The 26,327-nt window shown below is 43.1% G+C and overlaps 1 protein-coding gene across 4 annotated transcripts; it reads right to left on the reverse strand.

Annotated features, from left to right (window-relative positions):
* Positions 1 to 2,376: 2,376 nt before the first annotated feature.
* Positions 2,377 to 26,327, reverse strand: RUBCNL (rubicon like autophagy enhancer). Of its 4 annotated transcripts, none has more exons than XM_055802339.1 (16): positions 26,164 to 26,327; positions 25,495 to 25,603; positions 23,238 to 23,346; positions 20,260 to 20,928; positions 15,881 to 15,966; positions 12,579 to 12,786; positions 11,612 to 11,716; positions 9,361 to 9,403; positions 8,866 to 8,998; positions 8,314 to 8,459; positions 7,470 to 7,534; positions 6,047 to 6,285; positions 5,189 to 5,250; positions 3,765 to 3,918; positions 3,552 to 3,642; positions 2,377 to 2,849 (listed from the first exon to the last, which is right to left on the reverse strand). In XM_055802339.1, the coding sequence occupies exons 2-16, from the start codon at positions 25,564 to 25,566 to the stop codon at positions 2,737 to 2,739; spliced, it is 2,295 nt and encodes a 764-aa protein (XP_055658314.1). In that variant the 5' UTR covers positions 25,567 to 25,603; positions 26,164 to 26,327; the 3' UTR covers positions 2,377 to 2,736. The 4 variants fall into 4 exon arrangements, with proteins under 4 accessions (XP_055658314.1, XP_055658311.1, XP_005240311.1 ...); XM_055802336.1 differs by lacking the exon at positions 26,164 to 26,327 and adding an exon at positions 26,118 to 26,157; XM_005240254.4 differs by lacking the exon at positions 26,164 to 26,327 and adding an exon at positions 25,846 to 26,050.

Consider the following 26,327-nt stretch of genomic DNA (forward strand, 5'->3'; position numbering starts at 1 on the left):
GAGGTCCAGGGTAAATGACCTCAGCATGTTTCTGTGGTATCTTGTGCTGATGTGAGTACACAAGAATGTGGTTTTGGTATGACCCTCCTCCAGACCCAACAGTCAAAAGCACCACCCCCTTAAAAGCAGCAAATTGTGGCCTCTGTTACTCCTTCCAACTTGTGACCAACCTGTTAGCACCTCACAGCTCATTCCTTCTTTCTTTAGCTTCAGCAGCATAATATTTTAACTAGTTTTACTTCGATTATAGGCCTGTTGATCCTCTTGGGTCTTCAGCTTTCTGCCAGCTACTCAAACTCATCAAGGATCTTCTCTTGCTGTGATACACATTGTGGTACACAGCAATAACTAGTCAGGATGAACTGTACGGGTTCTATAGAGACCTGGACTGAACCAAGTGGATGTAAAATATCAACAATTGATGCATGAAACTCACACTCTGACACGCCCCATCCCGCATACCACTACTGTTTAGGGAGACCTTTAACATTTGTGAAAAGCACAGCCAGAAACCAGATCAGCTCTTCTAAATTCATAAATAATGGAAAAGATTTATTCAGTTGCCCTGTAGGTTATCCCACAGAAGGATTATTCAAGTGAGCTCCTTTGTAAGCAGAAAATCCCTACAGCAAGGCCCTTCATGTGATTCAGTTAGTCGTGCAACCAACTTAAATGAGAATTTACTCTTGCGTAACTTCAAATAGTTATGCAGTCAGCTGCATACACAGGCTCTTTCTCACCACATCTCACCCTGCATCAGTATCCATTTGGTGATCTTGAGTGAGAGATGATAATCTTGCTTCTAAGCAGTAAGTAGGTAAAGCTGATTTTGGCCACAGAAAAAATAGCTAAGTAGAAGAGTTAGTGAGCTTACTAGTACCGTAAGCATGGAGGTGAACTTACACAGCCCCTGACAGCAGACAGCTGATATTTTCCTTGCTAAAAGCAGAAGCTAGCAAGTGAGGAGAGGAAGAACAATGCACAAAATGAGAAGAATAAATTCAAAATACTAAGAGCACCCCATTGGAAAGATCAGAACTTTGGTATGTGCTTTCATGTTCTGGGGTTTCTCTGTTCATTGGTACTTCTTATGTGGCATAAACAGCAAAATGGTTTTACAGGTTCAAGCAGCTGTTCTGGGTTTCTGAAGGCAGGGGCTGCTTCCTCAGCCAGTCCCATCAGAAGTAACCAACCAGGCAGGGAAAGAAAGCTGCTTTCAACTTCCAGCACTTTGCCTTTAGGCAAGGACTCAATCTACAAGCATGAGGGTGGATTTAAACAGGAGCATCTCTCCTACTCACTTGCTGCCTCTCCTCACAGTTTTAAGTGCTCTGGAAATTCCAGAGTTGTGTACTGGGTGTAGGTGGCAAAGTGTTAACAGTGGGGGGTTGCAGGGTAGCCTCTGTGTGAAGAGGCTGGGACTGCCCCACGCCAGACACAACTGCTTCCAGCCAGCTCCAATGGACCCACTGCAGGACACAGCTGAGCCCCTCAGCCAAGATGGTGGCACATCTGAGAAAATGTATTTAAGAAAGGGCAAAACACCACATAGGCAGAGGATGGGGGGAGGGGAAGTGAGAAACAGCAGTATAACCACCAAGGTCGGTGAAGAAGGAGAGGGAAGAGGTGTTCAAGGCACCAAAGCAGAGATTCCCCTGCAGCCCATGGAAAGGACCTTACTGAAGCCCGTGGCTATTTCCTGAAGGAACTACATGTCCTGGAGAGCTCATGGAGAAGCAGGTTTATCCTGAAGGACTGCAGCCCAAAGACAGGAAGAGCCCACACTGGGGCAGGGGAACAGCATGAGAAGGAAGGAGCAGAAGAGAGGAGCTGTTATGGACTGACCACAACCCCCATTCCCCATCCCCCTGCATCACTTGAGGCAGGGGCAAAGGTAGAAGAGTTGGGAATGAAGAAGTGAAGATTGAGCCTGGGAAAAGGGGTGGTTGAGGTAGGGGAAAGTTGTTTTAGTGTTTTTTTTCTCGCCACCCTACTCAATTTCAAATCTGCAATAAATTTAATTTTCCCCAATTTGAGTGTGTTTTGCCCATGACAGCAGTCAGTGAGTGATCTGTCTTTACCTCAGCCTACAAGCTCTTCCACCTTATTTTCTCCCTATGTTCTGTTCAGGAGGGGGAGTGCGAAAGCAGCTGGGTGGGCATCTAGCAGCAGGCCAGGGTGAATCCAAAAGCTGTTGAATAGATCTGTCTAAAAGAAACTTTAAATTTACTGGTTCACATTAAGTATTGGCCAGACAGAATTTCAGTTCAGCATCTGCCTAAAGCTTGCAGACAAACTTTTTCTATTGTAGAGCTTTTGAGAGAATGATTTCATACTTTACCACTTTTTCTAATTTCCAAAACCTGACACAGGTAATGATTTGCAACATTCATTTACTACCTATACATTATTTGCAGAATTACAGAGAAGCAATAATCTTTACATGGAAAAATATAATATTAAAAATCTTACATACAAGGACAAAACAGCAACAAAAGGCTGGTCACAAAATTAACATCTAGTCTTTCCGTCAGCAGTTAAAATTAAAACTCCTTTAGGGCGAGTTTTCAATAATGATATTAAAGTCTTCTTTTTCTTTTTTTTTATCCCCCCCCCATAAAGGAGACACACATTAAAAATAGTAATGTCTAAAACAACATTATTTAATTCTTAGTCAGGCACCTGAAGGTTTGGCTTTGAGCATCTTCTGAAATCAGCAGTCAGAGGAATCCAGTTTCACAGAGGCACCAGTGATGGAGTTTCTGAAAGTGTTCTCCGAGCTGCGATCCGCAGACATTTGGGGCAGCCTCCAGAGTTGAAGCACGCTTTGTGAAAGCATGTTTTGCACTCTGTTTATATGTACAAGCAGTTTAAGATTCAGGAAAAAAATAAAGTAAAAAATGAATCAATAGCTGTGTTCCCTGAAGGATGTTCTATCTAGTTCACTCAAGTATAAAAGTAAACAGCAGCAGTGCAAAAGTAAACAGCAGCAGTGCAAAAGTAAACAGCAGCAGTGCAAAAGTAAACAGCAGCAGTGCAAAAGTAAACAGCAGCAGTGCAAAAGTAAACAGCAGCAGTGCAAAAGTAAACAGCAGCAGTGCAAAAGTAAACAGCAGCAGTGCAAAAGTAAACAGCAGCAGTGCAAAAGTAAACAGCAGCAGTGCAAGGCCAGGACAACAACCTCTGTAATAACTAAGACTAAACATTTTGGTAAGATTCACAGAATATACAATGAATGTTGGCAAGATATATAGCAGCAGCATAGCACCCTCCCAGGCACAGACCCAAAAAATAGCCCACCCCTGCAGCCATAACTATGTTCAGGCAAGTCCCTGGTTTTGCTCTCTGAACTCACTGATGCAAGACAGCTGCCACAAGTTGGTTTTCAAAGACACATGCCATCCCTGGCTGTCCAATACATATGCGAATTTTCAAATATACATGCTTTCAGTGAAGCAAGTTCCCAATGTTTTCCTAAAATAAGTCTGAACAGTTTTACACACCAACATCGCCTCCAAGGAAATAAGAAAAATGTCTGGTCTGGAACATACCTGTGCACCTTTTGCATTTGGCAGTCTGATAAGGGAAGAGCAGATCTGCACTCTGACAGAATTCACAGATAAACCCCTTCGCTTGACAGAGCTACAAGGATAGCAAGAGAGTTGATTTACTTTTAAGCTAAGAAAAAAAAAAATTAGGAATGTCAGCAGGGATATTCCTCACACTAGCAGCTGCAAGGACTAAGAGCCCCGGCTTTTCTTTACCTCACAGCCATCCACATGGGAGGTGGAGCTCTTCAGAATATCTTTAAGAAGGGGCAGTAACTGTCCTCGTTTGATCTTCACGAGGTCATCCAGTGAGAAGAGTTGCAGCTCCTCTGTCAGATGGCTGGGGACCTGTTCAAATTCTTTCAGTACTCTGCGAACAGAAAGAAAACATAAATCAAGTTACAAAAAGTTGTTTTTCAAGTATATTTGAAGAATAATCCTCTTTCACTTCTCTGGTCACCCAGGGATCATACAAGGCAAGTCCATACTAAATCCTACCTCCCCTTCCAATCTGAGATCACATTAACAAAAAGTGGAGGGTTTGGGATTTAGAATAAATGTCTGCTTTAAATGTGCTTTCCTCACCATGTGCAGTTATCCCAGCAATTCCTAAATAATGTGTAAAGGGCTCCCTCCTACCTCAGAAACACTAGGTAAAATCCCATAGAATATCTAATGTGATACTCTAGAGTTATTTGCTTCTTCCCTCCCCTCCCTCCCCACACCCCCAAAAAAAAGAACCTTGAGGGTTTTTATACTGCATAGGTCACTATTGGGTAAAACTATGCTTGTACTGAGCAGGTGAATGCTGAAAACATAGCTGTTATTTTTAAAATATCACCAATGTAGAAGGTACAGTGAGGATCCTAATGCTTATTTCTGTAATGGAATCACAGCTGGCTGTCCAGAATAGAGACATTAAAATCTGTTTCTATTTTGTTTTGGTGAATAACATGTAATTGGTGCGTAAAAGAGGTCAGCATCAAAGAGAAAACAGAATCTACTTTTAAAGGTTATTTTGCTTATGTTTGTTTTCAACAAAGCCAGCAATTCTGCAGTGAAGGTTTTATCACTCACATGTTTACCTATTATGCCCACAGTTTGGGAAGGTGAATACCAAAAATCTTTAATTTGTAGCTGCAAGCAAGTTCGTGCTTTGGTATTTATCACTTTTGGTTACTATCATCTGAGCATGTTTATAAAATAATCTGAATTGAGCCCAAATATCTGGAAGAAATCTTTAAAGCCTCAAGGAACACATTTGTTAATTTCTTTAATATTTTTTTAAAAAGACAAATAATCTCAGAGATATATGTAAGTACCTTTGACCTGTTAAGAATGAGTCAGAACATGAGAGACAGAACGAAAAAACATACACCTAACAAAAAATCATTCAACATTTAAAACCGAATGTCTCAATATGTTACAACAAACAGAAAGCTACCACACAAAACTACCACCTATTCTTCACTCAACATTTGCAGTGCAATAGAAGGAAGGGGTTTTTAATCAAGATTTTTTTCTAATGATCGTATTAGCTCATATAAAACTGTACTCAAACATCTCTAGAGAAGAAGGCTCTATAAGCACCTTAGGTACATTTTAATAAGCCATTTTTCATGCATGATGATGGCCCATACCTTTCACCAAACCTGCAGGTTTTCAAAAGCTTTTTTAAATGAAAAAGCTGTTCTTGTGTCTCCTAAAATATGAAGGGGAAAAACAGAACAAATTTTAAATGAAAAGCAATTTGCATTTATATATTCAAATAGAGGAACACCACTATTTGAGTCAGTAACCCTTGTCAGTACATCAAGCCACACCTACAAATGGAAACTTCACACTCAGCACAGAATTAAACAAATGGATTTTCTAATGCACGGAAGGTCCAGGTAGGCAAAAGCTACTTTTATTCACTGACAAGGGAAGCAATTCCTAATGCTACAAATGGCTCTGTGTCAGCACATCAAGATTGCTAGACCCAAACCTGTGTAAGAACAGGTCAATGTCTCCTTAGCCAAGAAGGGAGTGTATGGCAACTTGTAATCTTCAGCACAGCACCCTTGCTCAAGTTGTACGAGGCACAGCCCTTAGATGAGCCACGAGTGTTTTCTCTACTGGCCAAAAAAATTAAGCAGTCATTCAAAATTTCTGGAGCTTTCCAACAGCCAACTGCCAAGCAGAGGCAAATTTTTAATGCAGGAACCCAGCTCCCCTCCATGAACTAAAACTGGAAACCAGTAAGGAAATGGCTCCCAAAGACAAGGTGAGAAATGAGAGCTCTGGCATAGGTTGGAAACTTCTCCCTCCTCCCCCTTCAGCTGAGGGGAGAGAGAGAGCAAGTCCCAGAAGCAGTGATGGGCCAAGTCTCAGTGTGGAGAAGCCAACTCTACTTCCTTCACACACACAGAGCAAAGGACAACCTGTCCTAAGTTCTTCCTGAAAATCTCAGACCTGCAAATTCCAAAAAAAACCCCAAAAACCCAGGTCACACTTACCCTCACCCTGTCCATTTCTTTACTTTTTGTGTAGAGGGCTTTGTTAATACAAGACACATTGAAAATTGGGTGCTGCCATATGCTGTCCAGTAGGTGTTTGGAGAAGTTGCATACATAGTATTTTTTGAAGTCCCACTTCAACAGTATTCGGGCAGGAATGGACGACTGGGCATAGCTGTGGCAGCAGTCACAAAAGTATTTCCCCAGGTAGTCACAATAGCGGAGTCTCCTGATATATTCTGCAAGTAGATGGCAATGAAATTATGAATATTTATAAGACTTACGGGACATACATCTTCTCTGTATGCCTATTCTGTCCAAGTAACTCAAATCTACTGGAGTGAAGGGCATGGAATTTTTCTGTTTGGTTGGTTGGTTTTGTGGGGTCTTGGTTTTTTGTTTGTGGGTTTTGGGTTTTTTTTGTATTGGGTGGGGGTTTTTTTGTCTGTTTGTTGTTTTTTGTTAAATAGGAGGTTTTATTATTGTGGTAAACACATGCACAAGGTCTGTACTTTGCATTAGAAGAGAAAGGTTTCCCCATTTCCACATTTGTGAAACTGAACTGGTGATATCACCATGAGATCTTAAAGAAACCATTCTTGCTTTACCCACAAAAGAGACACAACACAAATCACACAACAAAATACTTCCACCAAATGAAAAGACAAGCTGATCTTGGAGTCACATTTGCAGAATACTTTTTTCATATAGAAAGGTTTGGTGTTTTTCCCAACTATCTCAGCATCTCAGGTTTGCTCGAATTAATGTGCCATCACAGACTGCTGATACTTTACAGGCCATCACAAATTCTGCTCTTTGGCGAGCAGACCCAGAACAAGTCTTGAAAGCCACTTCAAAGATTTCTTAGGTAAGGTCTGGCTGTCAGACCTGTAAATCATCATGCTTTCAAGCAGTTCTCACAAAGCATCACAAATAAAACACAAGCAGGATTTGTGATCAAGATCTAAAGAAAAAAGTTCTAAAAAGACAACCCAAAAGAGGAAAACCACACATTCCATAAGCTTGCATAAAGCTTCCACAAAGTAAAAAGAGACTTTAGGAAATGTGTAAATTGGCACAGAAAAGAATTACTGAAAGAAACCATTGAAAGATGTAAAGCCAGCACTTTCTAGCCTGGAAGCTTGATTTTTCTGTTTTGCTTTTCGTGTTTTGCTGTTGACTCTCATGAATTTTATTGTGTATGAGAATGACATCTATCATGTATTGTATTCTGTCTGCGGTGAGAAATTACAGTGTCAAGATCCCACTGCTTGTTTTATTATTGCAAGCACACCCATGAATGAGATTTTCCTTCTAGCTCAGACAATTTTACAGTTGTGGTAGACCTATGTTGGTGAAGATTACAGCCTGATTACTAATAATGGATTTATTAGGTTTGTTTTTTCCTTTTGGTAATACTTACTGCTTTCTATCGGGGTTCCACAACCAACACACGTAAAGTTCTGGGCAGCCACCGCTGCATCTCTCCTGCATACAGAGGCAAACAGTTACACCTTCCAGCATCCAAAACACAGTTCAGTTAACATTCTCCCAAACTGCAAGACAGCTACACTGGCACCAGTGAAAATATCCAAGTTAGGAGCAGACTCCTACACCTCCACATGAAGAAGGAGGTTCTGGACAGAAATGCAGATTATTATTTTAGTGGGAGTCTCTAAGCTATTCTGTGGATGATAAATCGATTACTGCTTCTAAGTATGGATTGTTGCAAAAATTAGATTATTTTCCATTTCTTAAGGTGGCATCAATATCAAGAGGGAGGGGGAAGAGGGAAATCCATACCTGAAACTGAAAAAGCAACATAGGGAATAAGCCCGTTTACCTACTGTGTGCATTTAACAGCACTTCATGCAGAGTGAGATAGTAGTTTCCCAAAATACGACATGTTTTCTCCCTCCTTTCTGAAAACCTACTACCCATAAAGTATCAGCAGGTAAGCGGGGAAACTCTTTAAGAATATTCTCCAGGGAGTCCAGCTAAGCACGCTGCCACCATAACACCAAACAGTATGTGTATTATCACATATAAAAGTGCACATGCCATGTTAACCAGGATGTACCAACAGAGGGGAAAGGATGCCATCTGCTTTCTAGCAAAACTGGTGGCAGACACTGCAGAAGGCTGTGCCATGTACTAACTCTAACCTCAGGTTCTGTTAAATCACCCAGGCTCCTCCCATCAAATTCAGCAGGTTTTAGACAAATCCCCATGCTGTACTAAACAATACTCAGATCTCTTATACTTACTTAACTGAAGGGTGAATATTAAATATAATCTGCGATCTTGGTGGAGCCCAGCCAGAAGACCCTCTTAATTTGGATATGATCTTTATTTCTTCAGCCAGATTCAAACTGGACTCAAACACTCTTGGAATCTCTTCTTTCAGCACAGACTATTGGAAAAGACAAACCCATGAAGATGAACAAGCCCAACAGCTGGGCATATGTTAAATGCTATGAAACATCTCCCTCTATACTCCAGGATTTTGAAGTTCAGTTCTCACCTGTATGTAGTGCCCCCTCGGTAAAACTCCCTCCCATCAGTCCCAGAAGAAAGTACATCATGATTGTTCACAATTGTACATCTTAAACATGCTAAAAATTGCTAAAGAGAGAAGAATTTTTTTTAAAAAAACAATCTAAAGTGAACTAATGAACTGTAAGTACTTGTCTGTATTTATTCTTCTTTTTTTTTTTTAATGCAGCTTCCCCCTTCCCGTAACAGTGAAGCAGCTGCAGTGAGACAATGATTATTTGGGGAACTGAATAAAGAGCCCGCTGTTTTCAGCTCAGACTCACCCTCTGCTTAGATGAGCTGAGGCAACCAGACAGTTGAACTGCAGAGTCTGTCTGCAACCAGTGTTTTCTGAAAGCTCTGCACAACTCCTGGGCTGTTGCTTCAGCAGAATTGCTGCCTGGTTCAAAAGATGATCTGAAAGTTAAGCAATACAGACAGTGAAAAATAGCAGCATGTCATCAGCAGCTCCATTGCTTCTTCAGCATCCCTGAAAAGTTTTCTCCCATCCCTTCATTCCTATCCCCTTGCTTTGATACACCCAGCTCCTCAGAGCCACAGCCATCACCCTCCAGCCAGACTCGGCAAAAGAGAAGGGCTCTGCTAAGCCAAGTGCCACAGACATTTGCTGTCAAGCAGCATTCCTTTCCCTTCCTTGGGAGGACCAAATTTACCACTCCCACACCTTTCTGCGCCCCAGCCAGAAGAGTCACCAGAAAGCTGGTCCAGCAGAAAAGGTAGTGCCACCAGGCTATTATAGTAAAGATACACAGCAATACCTTTCATCTGGTGTGACTGAGAGATTTTCAAGATCTTCAAGTTCTGCAATAAAGCAGAAAATTTTATCAAGCCATCTAAGAAACAAAGCTTCTGTTACTCAGCACTATTTTACATCTATCTTCTGTGCTACCACGGGGTCAGTTTCAAATATATTCATCTTTACAACACCCTTACTGGATGTAGGAAATAACCTCATCCCTGGTTGAAAAAACAGGCATAAGGAGTCTTATCTCCTCTGCATATCCACTGATGATGAGTACTCCCTACAGATATGCATCATATCATCACCATCAGCCTCCCTTCAAGAGCAGGAGAATTGGTAAGGAGAGACTCATACCAGCTAGTCCAGGTCAAGCCAGGAGGCACTACACATAAATAATGACATACATAACCAACAGAGCATGTATTAATTTTTTTGGACACTGACAGATATTTGGACCAGAAACACACCAGTTAATGCTATAAAAGTTAGTAACTGGTGAGATTAAGAAGTGTGGGCTTTAATTCCACTAATTCTTCATTCTGCATATATAGGCAAAATATGATTATGCAGGTAAGTGTGTTCACATTGGTACCATTCGTTTTGGCCATGCATATTGTTCTCAAGACAAATGCTTCCCCATTCACACATATCAAAACTACTCTTGCTACTAGAAACACAGTTTGGGGCTAGTTCTTCATTAAATTAGGGAAACAGGAGGTGAAAAAATAAGTGAATCTCTAAAACCAAAGGGAGCAATAAAAAAGCCTTTGTTAACAGAAAAAAATAAGATAAAAGTTGCCCAGGCTACTTTTAAGGGTTTCTATTTCCATATATGTAAAAGAAACTCACGATGTCCTGAAGAGAAGCTAAGCACTGGCGACTACAAGGGGACAGAGATACTCTCTCTAGTCCTGAAGCAGTGAGGGCTGCCTAAGACCTAATCCACCTCTTAATTAGGAAGTGATCATGCCCTAAATTCTCTCAAACAATGCTGCTATAGTTGGCTGAGGTTGTGCCCGTTTCACACTTTGCTCACCCACATTCATTGGATTTAATCCTTAGACAATTTCAGTCCCTGTGTTGGGTTTGCATGACAAGGTGTTGGTAGCAGGGGGCTGCAGGGGTGGCTTCTGTGAGAAGATGCTAGAAGCTATCCCCATGTCCAACAGAGCCAGTGCCAGCTGGCTCCGAGATGGACCCACCGCTGGCCGAGGCCGAGCCCATCAGTGATGGCGGTAGCGCCTCTGGGACAGTGTATTTCAGAGCAACCGCCCCGCAGCCGCCATGGCAGGCAGGAGGGGCAGGGGGCTCCAGGCCCGGAGCAGAGGTTCCCCCCAGCCCGCGGTGAAGCCCACGCTGAGGCAGGCTGTCCCCCTCAGCCCGGGGAGGCCCACGGAGGAGCAGATCCCCACCGGCAGCCCCTGGAGGCCCCACGCCGGAGCAGGTGGGTGCCCGAGGGAGGCTGTGACCCGTGGGCAGCCCACGCTGGAGCAGCTCCTGGCAGGGCCTGTGGCCCCGCGGGGAGAGGAGCCCGGGCTGGGGCAGGTTTGCTGGCGGGGCTGGGGACCCCGGGGGGACCCAGGCTGGAGCCGGCTGTGCCTGAAGGACGGCACCCGTGGGGGGACCCGGCTGGGGCAGGGGAGGGGGTGTGAGGAGCCGCCCCTGAGGGGAAGGAGCGGCAGAGGCAGCCTGTGAGGGACTGACCCCAGCCACATTCCCGGCCCCGGCGCTGCTGGGAGCGGGGAGAGGGAGCGGGAGTGAAGTTGGGCCCGGGGACAAGGGAGGGGTGGGGGAAAGGTGGTTTAAGGTTTGGTTTCATTTCTCATTATCCTAGTCTGACTTGACTGGTAATAAAATAAACTAATTTCCCCAAGTCGATCTGGTTTTGCCCGTGACAGTCACTGCTAAGCAATCTCTTCAGGCCCTTATCTTCACCCAAAAGCCTTTTGTTATATTTTCTCTCCCCTGTGCAACTGAGGAGGGGAACGATAGAGTGGCTTTGGTGGGTACCTAGCATCCAGCCAGAGTCAATCCACCACACCCTCAAACCAGCAAAGATAGTATTTTGTAGAAAGGAAATCCTGCACCAGTCTGCTATTTCTGCATGTGTTCTAACCAGGAGTCATGCATACATTGCTCTTTCCATTTTCTTATGTTATTTCTCCTGCAATAGCACCTACTAAGTCAACAGATTTTCTAAATGATGCAATAGATTCATTCAGCTGAACAATGGAGCTGTTTCTGCAGTTACAATTTCAAAGTCTTACCAATAATTACATATTCATCATCTGATTCACTGTTGCAACGAAATCTGGTAACCTCATGATGTGATGGTAGATACATCGGGGAGCTGACAGTCAGCAGAGCACAGCCTGTCCAGAACAAAGACAACACCAATTAAACTTTTCCAGCATGTATAGAGTAGCTGCAATTATATTTTTCTTTGCTTATCAGAACTTAAGCACACAGCCTGTATTTACAGAGCAATTTTATTTATTTATACACACACACACAGAGCCAGTTGTTCTTGGGAGTCTGTCACATAGTATGTCCCCCTTTAGTTTCTTGGGAAGAAGCTTCTAGAGACTAAACCAAAAAAGCTTTTGATTATCAGTGGTCTCTCACCTTCTCATGTGCAAGCACATCATTCATTTTCCCCCAAAAGTTATGGCATTTAGACTTTATACTTAAGTTTCATTGCTAAGATCCATATTACTCAAGAGACTAAAATCTACTTAGAAATGCATGTGCTGACTCAAGCATTACAGTGCCAGGAGCATTTATTATCTTGCCTCAAACTATACGTGAATGAATATTCCGGGCAGTTTCACTCAAATCAACTGTGTGACCTGATCTGCATAGTGCAGAAGTAAGCACAGAAGGACAGAGCCAAGCTTCAAATCCTGCAAATAAGGAGAGAAAACCAGCCACTACAGGCATGCTTCATGGACAGTTGTGCTTGCCATGTGGCACTTCAACCGTACACTTTCTTTTTCATGTTAAAAAAACAGATTACATAACACACAGATGTGAGCATTCAAAAGAAAGAGTCAAACCCACAGAGAAAGTATTTGTGGCATAACAATCCTCAGGGAACACAGCTCTTGAGAGACTCAAAGAAGGTAACAGAGGATTTGTTTCCAAGCAATGCCCAAATTAACTTAATATTTTCTTGCCCAAAAATAAACAGCAAAGGCTGTCAGACAAGAATGCATTATAGACTAAGTAACTTGCCTTCATAACCACTGTCTGAAGAGGCAACAGAAGAATCAGACTTCTTTACCCCAGGGTAAGAAGACAACTCTGAATCAGTGTGATAGCTGCCATCTGATCCACTTGTTTCCTCCACACCCCAGGACTCCGCTTGTTGGCTTAGGATGTTACATTTCATTTTTTCTAGTGATGCTATAATCATATCGGCAACAAAAAAGTGTGCGTTTTCCTGGACACAAGATTGGAATGCTCATTAGTACACAGTACATTTGATATTTACTTAAGAAGTGAAACACATAACTTTTCCCCATGTTTTCTTTTACTGAGTTGAAAAAGTATAAGGCTATCTCACTTTTCATTTAAACACCAAAAAAACACCCCAAGGGCAATTCAGAAACAACATGCCCAGATAATTGTCTCGCCCTTGATTAAAGCACACAATTTACTTTTATCTTACCCATCTATTAGATAAAAAGGAACTTGATTACATGCCTAATTGATAAATATGTATGCATTTTAGGGACTTAGTCCTCTAGTTACACTGCATTATTTAGTATGCAAGTGTGAATCTGTGTAATCTATTTAATAGGATTTAATTTCAAGTCAGTGTGTACAAGCAGTTTTGCATGCATGCTAACTTGGATGGGGCCAGAAATGGCAAGTTTTGAAGGGACTGCAGACCTTCAGGTGACGGGTAGTACAGAAGCTAGTAAAATACTTTGATGTGTTAAGAGTCAATGCAGTGAAGTAGGGACTATGAAGTGAGATAGCTTACACTGTCAACTGAAGGCTGCATAGAAAGTCTCTGATAAGGGTAAGCAGGAACCTAGCTCTGCTGGGGTTCATACTGCCTTAAATAAAAGGTAGCCGTCGCAAAGCTTCACCATAGCATTTTGCTGCCAGACAACCTCTCCCCATGGTGTCCCTTACCATCTTGCCTACCCAAGGTCACCTCTTCTCCAGGAAAAAGAATTTGTAAAGCCAACTCTGACATCACTGAGCCATCCTGACAAACCTTGGGCTCCCTGCCCCGATGTCACTGCTGTATCCCTTGCTTCCTGTGGTCTAACAGAGCATCCCACCAGTCCATCTACGCTATTTCTGCTAGCCTGGGCACAGCTTCCCAGCCCAGGCTCAGCTCAAAAGTGGATGGATGGAAACCCAAAGATGGTTAGGACACTCACTCCCTTTCCTCTCAACCGCAAGTGTTCACTTTATGCAAAGCTAAACCTCTGTCTAAAAAAAACACATCAGTATCTAATCCTAGAGATTCTGAGAGCAGAATAATTAAAGCTTTACAAAAAATGGCTTATGCTCAGAAAATTGTACCACTGAATGTCAGTTTTCATGACATCCCCTACAACCTCTATGGGAAGCACAAAGACAGACATCAGTGTTTAAAAATAGCTAAATCTTAAGAAGCACAACAGACATTGCTGCTTTCTTATTGTCCGCAGCCAAATGCATTTAGAAGAGATTAATCTCAACATTAGAGAGAGCCCACAAGTCCCTGTGGGTGTCTGAAGAGACTTTTATCTTTTTCCTAACACTGATTAACATCACTTGCTTGGTGCATAGTTTCTCCAGAGACAACTTTCAGTGAACTTCAGGACACACCATTAGCAAAGGAAAGAATTAAACAGCCTTTCTCCTCTTGGGAAATAAAGATGACATCTCCTACTGTGAAAATTCAAAAAGCCTGTGTGGCACTGGTTAACCCCAAGTTAGTGGCAGGACACAGCGTATCAGCATGTCCTGCTGATAAAAGCAATTATGAGTGTATCAGAGAGTTGCATTGCAAGAAAGATGGAACAGGATACAGGCACTCCTGTAGTCAGCATGACTATCAATCAGCTTTCAGCTCTGACTCCTGATAGGTCTGTCACCCTAGGAAGCAGTCTCAACTCAGCTGTGACACACCAACCTTCTCACTTCTCTTCCTTTCCACTTGCATCAGTGGAAAGTCCCTCTAGATTATCTGGCCCATCTCCTTCCTGGCACACAACCACAACTCTCAGACTTGCTGACACTACATGCATCTTAGTTTTCAGTCTCCCAAGTTTCAAAAAGATTACTTCACAACCTAAAAGTGTTTGGGGACTTTTTGTTTGTTTTTTAAAGGCAGCCTCACTCATAAAGGACTGAGCTCTTAATATCTTTTAACCTGTAATCACATTAGCCCACAATCAGCTGCACAAGAGAAGTAGCTGATGTTATCTTGCCTCACTCAACAGTTCTCAGACTGTGGTTTCTAATCCAGGTATCTACTTGCTGGTCCCCTGGTGATGGAAAGCAAGTTACTTCATTTTTTTGTTCCCACATTACAGACAGAGAAACATCATCTCCTTTCACAAAAAGCAACATGACAAACTAGTTCACAAGCATGGTGTTTTTTGGTTTTGTTTTAAAATGCACCTTGTAGATGCTGAGTTTCAAATCCAATGCAGAACTTGCCACTCCAGTAAAACCAGTGCTATGCCAAAAGATGATGACCTCTTGGGCCCAGGACACGGGACCACATGCACATTGACAGTTAAGCAAAAAAAAAAAAAAAAATTATCATTTTCTAGGCACATTTCTAAAGCTTTTTCGTATTAAATCCTACTCACTGCAACAACTAATTATAATATTAACCTCTTTTCCAATTGTCAGAAAAGATTAACATTTAGCACACAGGGTTATGTGTGACAACATTATCTTCCCATCTTCACCTCTGTTTATAAGCTCAAATGAGCTGCTTATTTGGCAACATTCCTAAGACCCTTTGGGCCCATTATGCAAATTGGAAACCATGAGAAACTGCTTAAATTACTGAAGATGTTACAGTTACTGTGCTGTAAAAGGATTACAACATGAATAACAAGCAAGCAATCTCACATGCTCATCATAAGCACACACAAAAAACCCCCAACATCTCCCTGTCTCCTGATAGTAAAAGCATGAGGCAAATCCCATCCACCACACACACATAGTTGCAACAAATTCTATGTAACATATTCTGATATAACTTTAAAGTAGCTCTAATAAGTTTGGTCTCAAGGAATGTGTGGGAAAATGATGTAATGAAAAATGGAGATGTATAGTGTTCTAAAATATTTCCATTATTTTAAGATAAATAAAATAATGAACAGACTAAGAGTAAAAATAAAAAAAATATGCATTTTAGGTTTGTAGGTGCACCCACAGAGGGGAAGAGGAGGGAAAATACAGCATTTGCAAAGATTAGTCCATCCATCAGAAAGTTCTGTTATTGAGAAATGCCTCCTCTTGTTTGGTTTTGCCACTATAAAATGGAAAAAAGATTATGACTTTGTTGTCCTCACCTTCTCCACATCTTCTGGAAGCATGCAGATGTCCTGCAATGAACGATTCCAGGGTATAGCACTTATGTTCAAAGGAAAAGTAGAACCTGTGGGTTTAACAAGAACTTGTGTTAGTTATTTCTTTCTCTGTAGCTCCCGGGATGTGTGCAGTGTGATTTCCAGAAAGCAAAGTAAACTTTCTTTCCCCAAACTGAACACTTGGGGCTGGAAAGAGAAATGTGGGGAACATGTTAGCGTTTGAACTACTCTGGCAACCTGAAGCACAAGTATCAACTACTAGGGAAACACAGTAAAAATGACAAGTGGTGACAGTACCACTGCGCTCCCAACACCAGCCCTCTCCCAGCTACATCTTGAGCTGCTGGGGACAATAACAGCCAGAACCTCAGGCGGGGATTACAGTGATGCTCTGCAGTATGCAATACAGTCACCTAACACTGCTCTCTGTTTATGCACAACTGCTGAAAGAAAAAGAAATCTCACTGCTGTCTGGGCATGCAGAGAGATGCATCGGCCTCAAAAGATTCCCTGAATTACTACTGGTATTGTGCGACTACAGCAAGTTTGAAAAAAAACAACATTGCCATTATGTTTTCATACCTCAAGAAAACCTCCCTCCTCTTTCCAAATGCAAACCATACTGCATAGTAATATGTACAACTGGAGCAGACGCATTAGCCACAGTACTCCCTGCTTCTTGGAACAGCAGTTCTGTTTTCCTGGCATTCATTGCTGAGTATGATGAGCATGTGAAACAAATTTCATCTTCCTTCCCTGTTAAGAACTTTTCACTATGCAGCAGAGCATGCATCTGGTTTTCTATAGATATACCATGGATTGCTTTTTTTATATAAATATCTATATAGTCACAACCTTCTTCCCCAGAAAATTGAAGGTATGAAATCATGCCCTCATTTTTTGTTTTCAATGCACTCACAGCCACTGCTACAAGAAATTTGCTGGAAGGATGATGAAGATTATATATAATGTATACAGACATACACTATAATGACATAGGAAAGGAAATTACTTAAGTTGGTTTTTTTTAAACACTGGTGTCTACTACCTCTCCTCTGACCTTATAACCAACCAATTTCTGTTTCACTGTGGTGATGTTTACAGGATAAAGTAGACCATATCTAAATGCTACCACCACACATGCCATGTAAAGCCATTGCAGGTAACATGGCTTAATCAAAGGCTCTTTGTAATAAAAAAAAATTGTCACTCCTAAATTTGTTTAAAAGTCAACAGAAAGGATAAAGAGGTCCCACAAAATGTGAGAATAATTTTTCCCCAACTAAAGGATGCTGAATCTCAGGCCTAGTTTAGATTCTTTATATTGCTTTATTTGTAGAAACCATGTTATGCTGCCCTGAGCATTGGTGACATCAGGCTGGAAAGTCAATACTGTGCTTGAGCGTAGTGACACTGCCATAGTGGGTTTGTACAGAATTCTTAATTGTGCGTGTCATGGAGGAAAATTGGAAAGACTGACAATCTGACTTTTCAAAGCAGATTTAATCACCCAGTTAGGTTATTTTCATGCCTATTTGATAAGTCATCTTACTGGGTAAGCAGTGTATGGAGGGTACAGGTAACTGCTAAAGGCTCTACAGCTGGGTAACAGCCTACGTTCTCATCAGTTAAGATAACAAACATTACTCTCTGAACTAAAAATAATAAGCAGAAATAAGGAAATGGGAAAATTATTCCTTTCTCTTTAAAATATAAGATGCAACTAATCTTAAATATAATTTTGAAATCTAATGGGAGCTTTCTCTTTTGCTTACCTCTTGCATCCCACTTGCATCTTTAAGTGAAAAGAATGCAAAGTGGGAAGAAGCCCAGGGAAGGAGCTCAGCTTATCCAGCAATGGGATGGAACTGTGGGTCTAACACAAAAAATTATTTGGTTGCCCTTCTGCTCCTCCACACTGTTGCCGGGAGGCTGCTGGGGCTAGGGAAAGAGTCCTCAAGAGCCACAGAAGGAAGTGACATTGATGTACACAGAGGTTAAAAGCAAGAACTGCCAGTGACACACTGACCACAACAAAGCTCCGAGAAGATACTCCATTCAGTCACAGGTTCTTCATTAACAATGACGTAGCCTTTTCAGAAGGTTACACGAGGCCACCTTCATATTTAAAAGTATTAGCAAAGCCTAACAGGAGCCTCACAGGACCAAAAGAAACCCCGCTGAAAAAATGTTATTTTGATTTAAGTAATCTTATGTCACTTCCTTATGCCTTGTGCATCCCTCACCAACTCTCCTGTGAGGAACAAAAGTGAGAAACCACCACCTCTGAGACAGCAATGGAAAGGATGGCGTGTAATCCCTGCCTTCAAATTAGGCATTCTTTTTCAGTTTGACATTTGTTTTTCCCATCCTCATAGCCCTGCACAACACAGGGGAGAAGGAGACCTCCCCGCCAACCACAGGCTACCCAGCAGCAAGTTAAATGGCTGGAAGCCACAAGGAAAGAAGAAACGCATAAATTTTCACTTTGTACAGAACAGACTAAAGTCTAACGCAGACAGAGCCTACCACGTTGCACGGTGCCCAACAGGATCCTGGCTCCTGCAAAGAGTATTTGTTAGCAAAATCAAGGACGCTACTTCTTCAGTCATCTGGCTGCTGTACTCCTCCATTTGCTTTCCGGAGAGCCAGGAGCATTACCAACCCAACGCAAGCACATCCTACTCGTGCCAGAGGATGGGAGTCACTCATGATTTATCGGCTCTGACACCTATGCCTCACAGTCCCAGCTGACACGAAGAACCCGGGTTGCGTTCGAGGCAGCCACCCAAACCTGCGTGGCTGGCCCCAACCGCCGGGCACCATTTCCTCCTCCCTGATGGCACCTCTCAAACACGCAGGGCCAACAAAACACCCAGCAGAAGGCAACAGCCACAACTGTCACCATGCTGCTGACGACAGCCTGTCCCAGATGACAACGTTGTTATTATTAAGAGTGCCCAGTCCTGCAATGTCATGTCCCTGTTTGAGAGCTCGCTGCCAGCTTGAGGCCTTGGAGGAGCTGGGAAGGGCCAGAGCTTGGAAGCGGAGATCAACAAAGCATCACCATTAGGACTAATATTGACCAAAGGGAGAAGAAAGAAAGACCACAAAACAAAAACAAAAAACCCCAAACAACCAAACCAAAAATCTCCCCCCAAAACAACAACCCACAAACCCAACACCAAGACACCAAGCACACAAAAAACAGCCTTTGCTGTTTTTACTTATAACGCAAAGGCAGGCTCAGCACTCCCTGCTCTTTGCATTCTTTCCAGCAGAAAAATCAGGCCTCAGCTGCACCATCTGAGTTGCACCAAGGCTCAGTATAGAGTAAGATTAAGTCCTTAGATACCGAAAATAACCTTTATAAATAACATAAAAATGCTTCCTCTGGCTGCAGCAAAGGCTGGTCGTACCAGCATTAGGTATGAAACACAAGGGGGTTATTCTGCTGTCCCGGCCGAGGGCAGGTGCCCTGGCCTGCAGCCCAGGAAGGCCGGCAGCCTCACGGAGGCACACGCAGCCCCCAGGTCACAGCAGCTGCTCCACCAGCCATCTTGGAGGCACCACGCTGAACATTCCCACCGAACAGGTCCTTGCCTACAGGCCTGTGCTGCCCTGAGCCCCCTGCCACCGAAGGGACAGGAGGCACACTTCGCTAGCAGTAGCAGCCCTCAGCCTGTGTCTCTTCACAAAGAGAATGTGGGATATCTATGTGGTCGCAAACTACTCAGAAGCAAAAAAAAAAAAAAAAGAGATCCTGATCTGTATCAGATGGGGCTACGTGTCTCTGAGATGGTGGGTGCACCTGGAAAGGGGAAGAGGGAAGAATAGTCCCACTCTGGCACAAGCCAACACAGTCAAAATGATAATGGATGTTAAAGCCCTGCCTTCAAAATCCCAGAGGACTCCCTCTCCTCTGGCTCATGTCAGACACCAGGAGATGTCCCAGGGAGTATGCGCACACCAGTGAATCGCTACCAAACGCCCAGATTTACATTATCTGCTTTTGGGAAAAGGATGATGATGAAGACAAGACGAAGCTGGTGAAAGCCTCATCCAGTGGATGTTCTACATTGCTCACAGCTCAGTGGTTTTTATTTTACCAAAGGCTGACTATGACAAAAGCTTTTCTGCGTAATGAAACAGACTACTACTGCAAGCATGAGTGTCTCCTGTTTCATCAAGTCCAGCCCTCTGGTTCTCCTTTGTTTTTAAGCTTTCACTTTCTGCCCTCTCTCCTGTTTTCAATGACAGCATTTGTCTAATTCACAACTGCCATAAACAAGGCCCATTTAAATTACAGTTGTCTTTCCTAGCAAAGAAATCATAAAACAAAAATGGACCTGTAAAGTTACCTGTTCGATTGACTGGCTCTGACTGGGCAAGTCCACTGGGAGAACTGCTGTCACTGTTGCTGACAGGAGCAGGCTCCAAAGCATCAGGGTATTTCAACAGATCTGCTGGCTTACCAGCAACTGAATTGGAAAGAAACCTTGTGAAAGTCAAGTCTTGTTTGGGGGAGGTATAACATTCTTTTCCAGAATGCACAACAGCTGATGTGACAGTGCCTCCTGTTAACGTCACCTGGGTAAAGCAGTCCCGCTTCAGAGGGGATGCGTCTGAAGGAGAGAAACCATTCAAAGAGGAAGCTGCAGGATCCCCATCAGAGTAACGGGGACAAAAGAAAGTATCCAGCGAAGGTTTAGAGGAATCATAGCACGTGTTGTCCCAGCATGCCCGGTGCCTTGTAAACCGAATGTCTGTTTGTGTACAGGCAGGGTTGTGGTGTGCAGAATCGCTGTCGCTGTCATCATGGCTGTCCCCAGCACTGCTTTCTTCCCACTGTTCCACGTCACTGTCCAGATGCTCAGCTCCCTGCATTGTGGTCTGCTCTGGCACAAAAGAGGGCTTCAAACCAGATGCGTTTAAAACAGACATGAGAATGTCTTTGATAGCTTCAGCACTGTTTGGGTATGATCCAAAACTTCCAGCATGTCCAATCACTGCTGGCCTTGAATATTCATCTGTTCAGAAGAGAGAATAAACTAAGAAGTTAGGAAATGGCACTAAGAAAAGGTTAATTTACAACGTGAATAAGATGCACATTCTTTCTGACACAGGTAAGAAGACAGGATAGAGCTGAATTCATGCACCACTGTTGCCTCTTCCTGCAAGAAAGCTCTTGCTTTCTGCAGTCAGGAAGCCATTCTGTCATTGATAAGGCTAGGTAATAAACCAACACTAAAGTATGATGCTGCTAGCCAAATGCAATTAGTTAAGACTTTGATGGTAACCGATTGTCAATGTGCTTGAAAACATCATTGTTCTACAAAACTGGATGAGGTACAGTTACTGGTACAGGTTCTGTTGCCAGTAAAAGAGAAGGTCACATTATACCAAGACATATGGAGGATCAATACAGCAGGAAGAAAAAAAAATACACACTTAGCAATAAAAGCTCACGTGCTTGCGTGCTTCAGTTCAGTCGCTCCTCCTGAGGAAAAGGCTAAAGTAACTTTCAGTTCATTACTCATAGGGGTGGCAACATTTACGTGAACCCATAAAGAAAATTAGCTCTGTCATAGCAACTTTGCTATGCCTCTGAAGGAATCAAAAATATTGCCTGCCAAGGTCCTATATGATCTACTGCAAAACTGTAGTTCAACAGAAAATGGAAAAACTGCTTTTAGTGACAAACATAGCAACATTAGTGTGATGTAGAAGTGTGCACCACAACCAGTAGCTATTCAACAATAAACTGAAGTCCTATACCTTGAACAAAAAGCCTTGCAGGAACTGCCATCAGCCAAGCAATGGAGAGATTAGACACAAAGTCTATGTTCAAGAATAAATTATCAAACACATCACAACAATGAAGTTAACAACTGTCTACTTTGGGGAAGATAAGTTGGTTGTAAAATTCTATAAACAATCAAGATTTCCTTCCAGAGCAAATAACTCTTAGTTAGGACCACGAGGAATGTCAAACAAGGCTGATGAAAAAAAAGCAGCAAGTCTTGCAGACTGCAGACTTTTCTCAGAGGTTGCTCTCCTTCAACATATCTCAATGGAAAATGGTAAACCTCTCCACCAAGTCACTCACCTGGAAGCCAGCATGCACTCACACTGCATGATAAGAAAGTGTACTAATGAAGGGATCAAAACCTCCAACAAAAACCTCCAACATACTCTGGAAAAGCAAGTCTATATAAAGAGCAGTACTCATGAAGAAAAAGCTAAAAATAATTATTAAGAACATCACATATAAGCTATACTGCAAGAGCTGCTAGCAGTGCTGTCAGTAAAGCCAAGTCAAAATTAGCTAAGAGTTCATCAGTGATTGGGACCAGCCACCTGCCACTTACCAGAACAAAGCTCTTGCAGAAACAGTAGCAATACTGCACATTTTACTGGCTGCACTTGCAAAGAAACACCTTGCTGACACAGCCAGTCATGGCACTATACAGACAGGAATGGGAAAAGAAAAGCTAGCTCACTTTCAAACAAACTTATTTTGATCTTTTCAGGAAAATAAAGCAATATGGTAACTGCTGACATTTCAATTGCACAGGACCACCTTAACCTGGGCTGTAAACAGCATCCTTTCTGTGTAAGACAAAACAAAACATTTAGTCTTAATGTCTTTGACTCTTCTGCTCTGCTGTCCTACTGCAAATCCCATCATGACAGCCTTTCTATCCCCTTACCCTTCATCATCTCCCACTACTCCAGCATCATATGGAGTATCTCTAGCACTAATCCTATAACCATGCTGACTGCCTCTGCCAAATACTTTTTCTTAGTGCAACGTAAGAGAAAAAAGAACAAGCTTTAAACATTTTAACTCATGCTTCTGCTCTGCCAAACTTAAAAAAAGCAAACAACACAACAACAAAAAAACCCACCAAAACCTGCATTTTAAGCTACTACCAGAAATAGGTTAGTTCCAATTAAAAAACCCAATAATCTCAAATTTGGTTTTGCAACTGACACTCATGTGAGTAATTATGGTAATCTGTTAAAATCTGAGAAACTATTTCTTGAATGAACAAGGAGTTAACCTGCCAAGAATCATGACGTATTTTACTCTGAAGCACTTAAAATGCCAATATAACTAAAATGGCCAAGCTACCATTAAAAAGGTAAGAAAACACCATACCTTCAAACTTTATAACATACTTTGGTGCTTCCCGTCTTCAAAGCCAGTAAGCAAGGCTCCCTCTCTAACCAGACGATACTTGTTTAGTACACACAAACTTTGATAGCTTTTGCTAGCACTACAAGCATCAGCAAAGCTCCCCAGAGGGAGGCATTTTAGAACAAATTGGCATACCTGAGAGAACGGAGATTTGAGGTGTCGGAGCAAGGCAGCTAATCCTTGCTGAGGGATTTGAAGAATATGCTGATTCAGTAAAAGCCACCTTTAGGCTTTCGTGGTTTAACTAGAACAAGAACACACAGGCAGACATTTGGTTATAAAACAGCAGTACTCTGGTAATGATACCGCCAGTCTCACAGTCATTCCATCAGGAAGAACACCCTGCTAAGGCCTGCTGACAGTCACCTAACCACTGCCTGTATTTCTGGTTGTCTGAAAATCTCCACAGAAGCACGCACCACCTGAACAGCACTGGCATCTCTACATCTCTCATTTCACTCCAGAAGGCAGGTGCGCAAAAGAAATTCTCAGCGATAGGAGACTTAAACATGTGCATAAGGCACATACAAGATAAAATGCTGAATCACATATCTATATATCTATCAAAACAAAAGCAACGAAGTGGAAAAGAATTCAAGAAAACATCAATCTGTAGCTGGAAGCATGGGCCTGTTTGGATGTGTATAGGCTGTGAGCTAAATCTATGAGGCCCTGACTTCACAAGCACCTGATTCATGTGCTGCTTGATCTCCCAACTGTATCAGCTGGGAGCAAGTGAGGTCACATAATCATGTCAGCCTAATTTGATAGACTATAGTACCTGTGGTTCACGTCAGCAACGTGGCTGACCCAGCACGAAGCAAGAAGCAACACAAATAGATAATCTCAGCCTGGCACACAGCCTGCCAATGCAAGCTGACAAAAATTGTGAATGCATTTGAACTGACTGAGCAGGTTTATACCAGATCAGCAATTTCACTTTGTGTGGTCATGACGCTTCCCATTTGGTATTTCTAAACCCAAAGCTGGATTTACCATATTGTCAAACCAGCATAAGCTGAACCAGGGCATGCAGTTTAGTGCAGATACCGAGGGACAAGGGGCTAATTCCAACAAGGGACTAAGATACAGTCAGGACAACAAAGCAACAGGTCTCTTCCCCGAGCTCACAAATTCCTTGTGAGGGTCACACATTTATCTCCCACTCCCCCAGGTATGTCACGGACCTGCAGAGCACATGACAGAAACCACGGAAATCAAAGGGGTGCCCTGCTCTGATGGGCGCATCATTAAAAAATAGTTAACCAAGCTGTACCCCATGCCTTCTCCCCACTCACAGACATCACTGCAATGTCTCCACACAGAGGCATCCCCTTGCCCTCCCCTGCACCCTACGATCCCATACAAAGAGAACAGAGTTAAAAGGTGTGCTCTCCTCTGCCACCCTGCATGGAGCTCCACATTCCCCACATTGTCCTGTGGGAGAGTGGGGTGACTCAGAAAGCAGATCTAATCCAGATAATCTTCAGACTCATGGAAAGCAGAAGAAACTAAAAGCCACAAAGAATTTCCCTTTTAACTAAAGAATAACATTTCAGCCAAAAATAGTATGCTGAATTTTAAATATTTAGTGTTTGATCATGCCAGTGCTTGGAAAAATACTCTTTTCAGTATAGGATAGTGCTTTTTATTTTTCCCCTTCACACTAATTTTGAGAAATCGTTATGTAGGTAGGCTTTACACATATAAATATCATATTATCAACATTACTGGATAAAGTAGTTCTTACAGGAATGCTTTTTTCTTAATTATTAAAAAAAAAAAGTATCAGCAGTTAGCAGACTCTACCTTTTAGGAAGCAAGTATCACAACGGCCTGACACCAGGGTGAGTGTAAGTACTTTTATCAGTAAGCATAAACATTAGGAGTGCTAAGTTTTAAGACTTTTTTTTTTTTTTTTTTAAACAACCCTCCCATCTCTTAGATCTTATCAGAAGAAACTGGTGTTCTGAGAATTCTGATAAAAGACTTCCATTTACTTTCAAGATGTTATGATTTCAACTGTATCACAAACTGGGAAAGAGCTCCTTTAGTATTTAACTATCAAACTAAAAAAAACAACACAAAACCCCCACAACCACAAAAAAGCAGTGAAAGAGCACATGTAAGGAAATACAACAGAGGTGCATGAAAAGCACCACAACGCGCTGCCACAACCAATAACACACTTGACGGTTTGTCATCTTTCATAGCATAAATGCCTTTCCCCCTCAATATACCGTGACTGTACTTCCAAAATTAACTCCATAATGTAACCTTTAAAAATAAAGCATTTACCACAACCACTGACAACTAAAAGCTGCTTTTAGAGGGAAGTTCTCCTGGCTAACGAACACACCGAGCCAGCCTTCGGGTGCCTTGGGTGCCTCACCTGCTCAGGGTGGGGGTGCCTGAAGACTTCTGCTCTGCTGTAGCTGGCTACAGCTACCGCATGGAGAGACATGGTGGGGCAGCATGCATTTTTTGTTGCTGTGATGTACCTGGAAGCAATAGAGAAAGAATTACAGTCACCACCACTCTAACCGCGATTCTCCATGTATTTTGCAGACTCCGCATTTAATATCCTGAACTGTTTTCGGTCTTGACTCTGCATGCCTCTAAGCTTACCGAAAAGCAGAGCTCAGCAATAATGGAGATCTGTATTAAAAAGAGCCTAATTCAGAGGTTTTCTTAAAAACAACTCAAGGGGAAAATGCCCACCACAGACATGACAGGCACGTACCGATCGGCTGTAGCCCGCAGCTTGTGGCAAAATGACGAAGAGACGGAGCGGACCGGGCAGCGGCGATGCCCCCGCGCTGCGGCCCTGAGGCGGCTCTGCCCCCGGTGCCGGCGGTCAATAAGACCCGGCGCCGCTCCCCGAGCACCGTGCGGGGCAGCCGCGTAGCGCCCCGCGCCCGAGCCCCCCGCCTGCAGGCCAGCTTTGGAAAGCGCTTAATCCGCAGCGAGACACCGACCCCCCCCGCCCGAACGCGTCCCGCCCCAGCAGCGCACCCCGCAAGGCACCGACTGCCGCCCGGCCGCGACTCCCCGTCCCCACCTGCAGCCGCTGCGCCCGGCTCCTCTGGTCGGCGAGCACCGCGGCCGCCCGCCGGCGCACAGCGCAGGCCCCGCCCACTGCCGCGGCGGCCGCCGGCCCTCCGGCTGCGGGGGAGCGGAGCAGCGCCCCGGGGCGGGGCGGCCCGGCGGGAGGGCGGCCCGGCC

The sequence above is a fragment of the Falco peregrinus genome, chromosome 4, assembly GCF_023634155.1.
Source record: "Falco peregrinus isolate bFalPer1 chromosome 4, bFalPer1.pri, whole genome shotgun sequence".
In the NCBI taxonomy this organism is placed as follows: domain Eukaryota; kingdom Metazoa; phylum Chordata; class Aves; order Falconiformes; family Falconidae; genus Falco; species Falco peregrinus.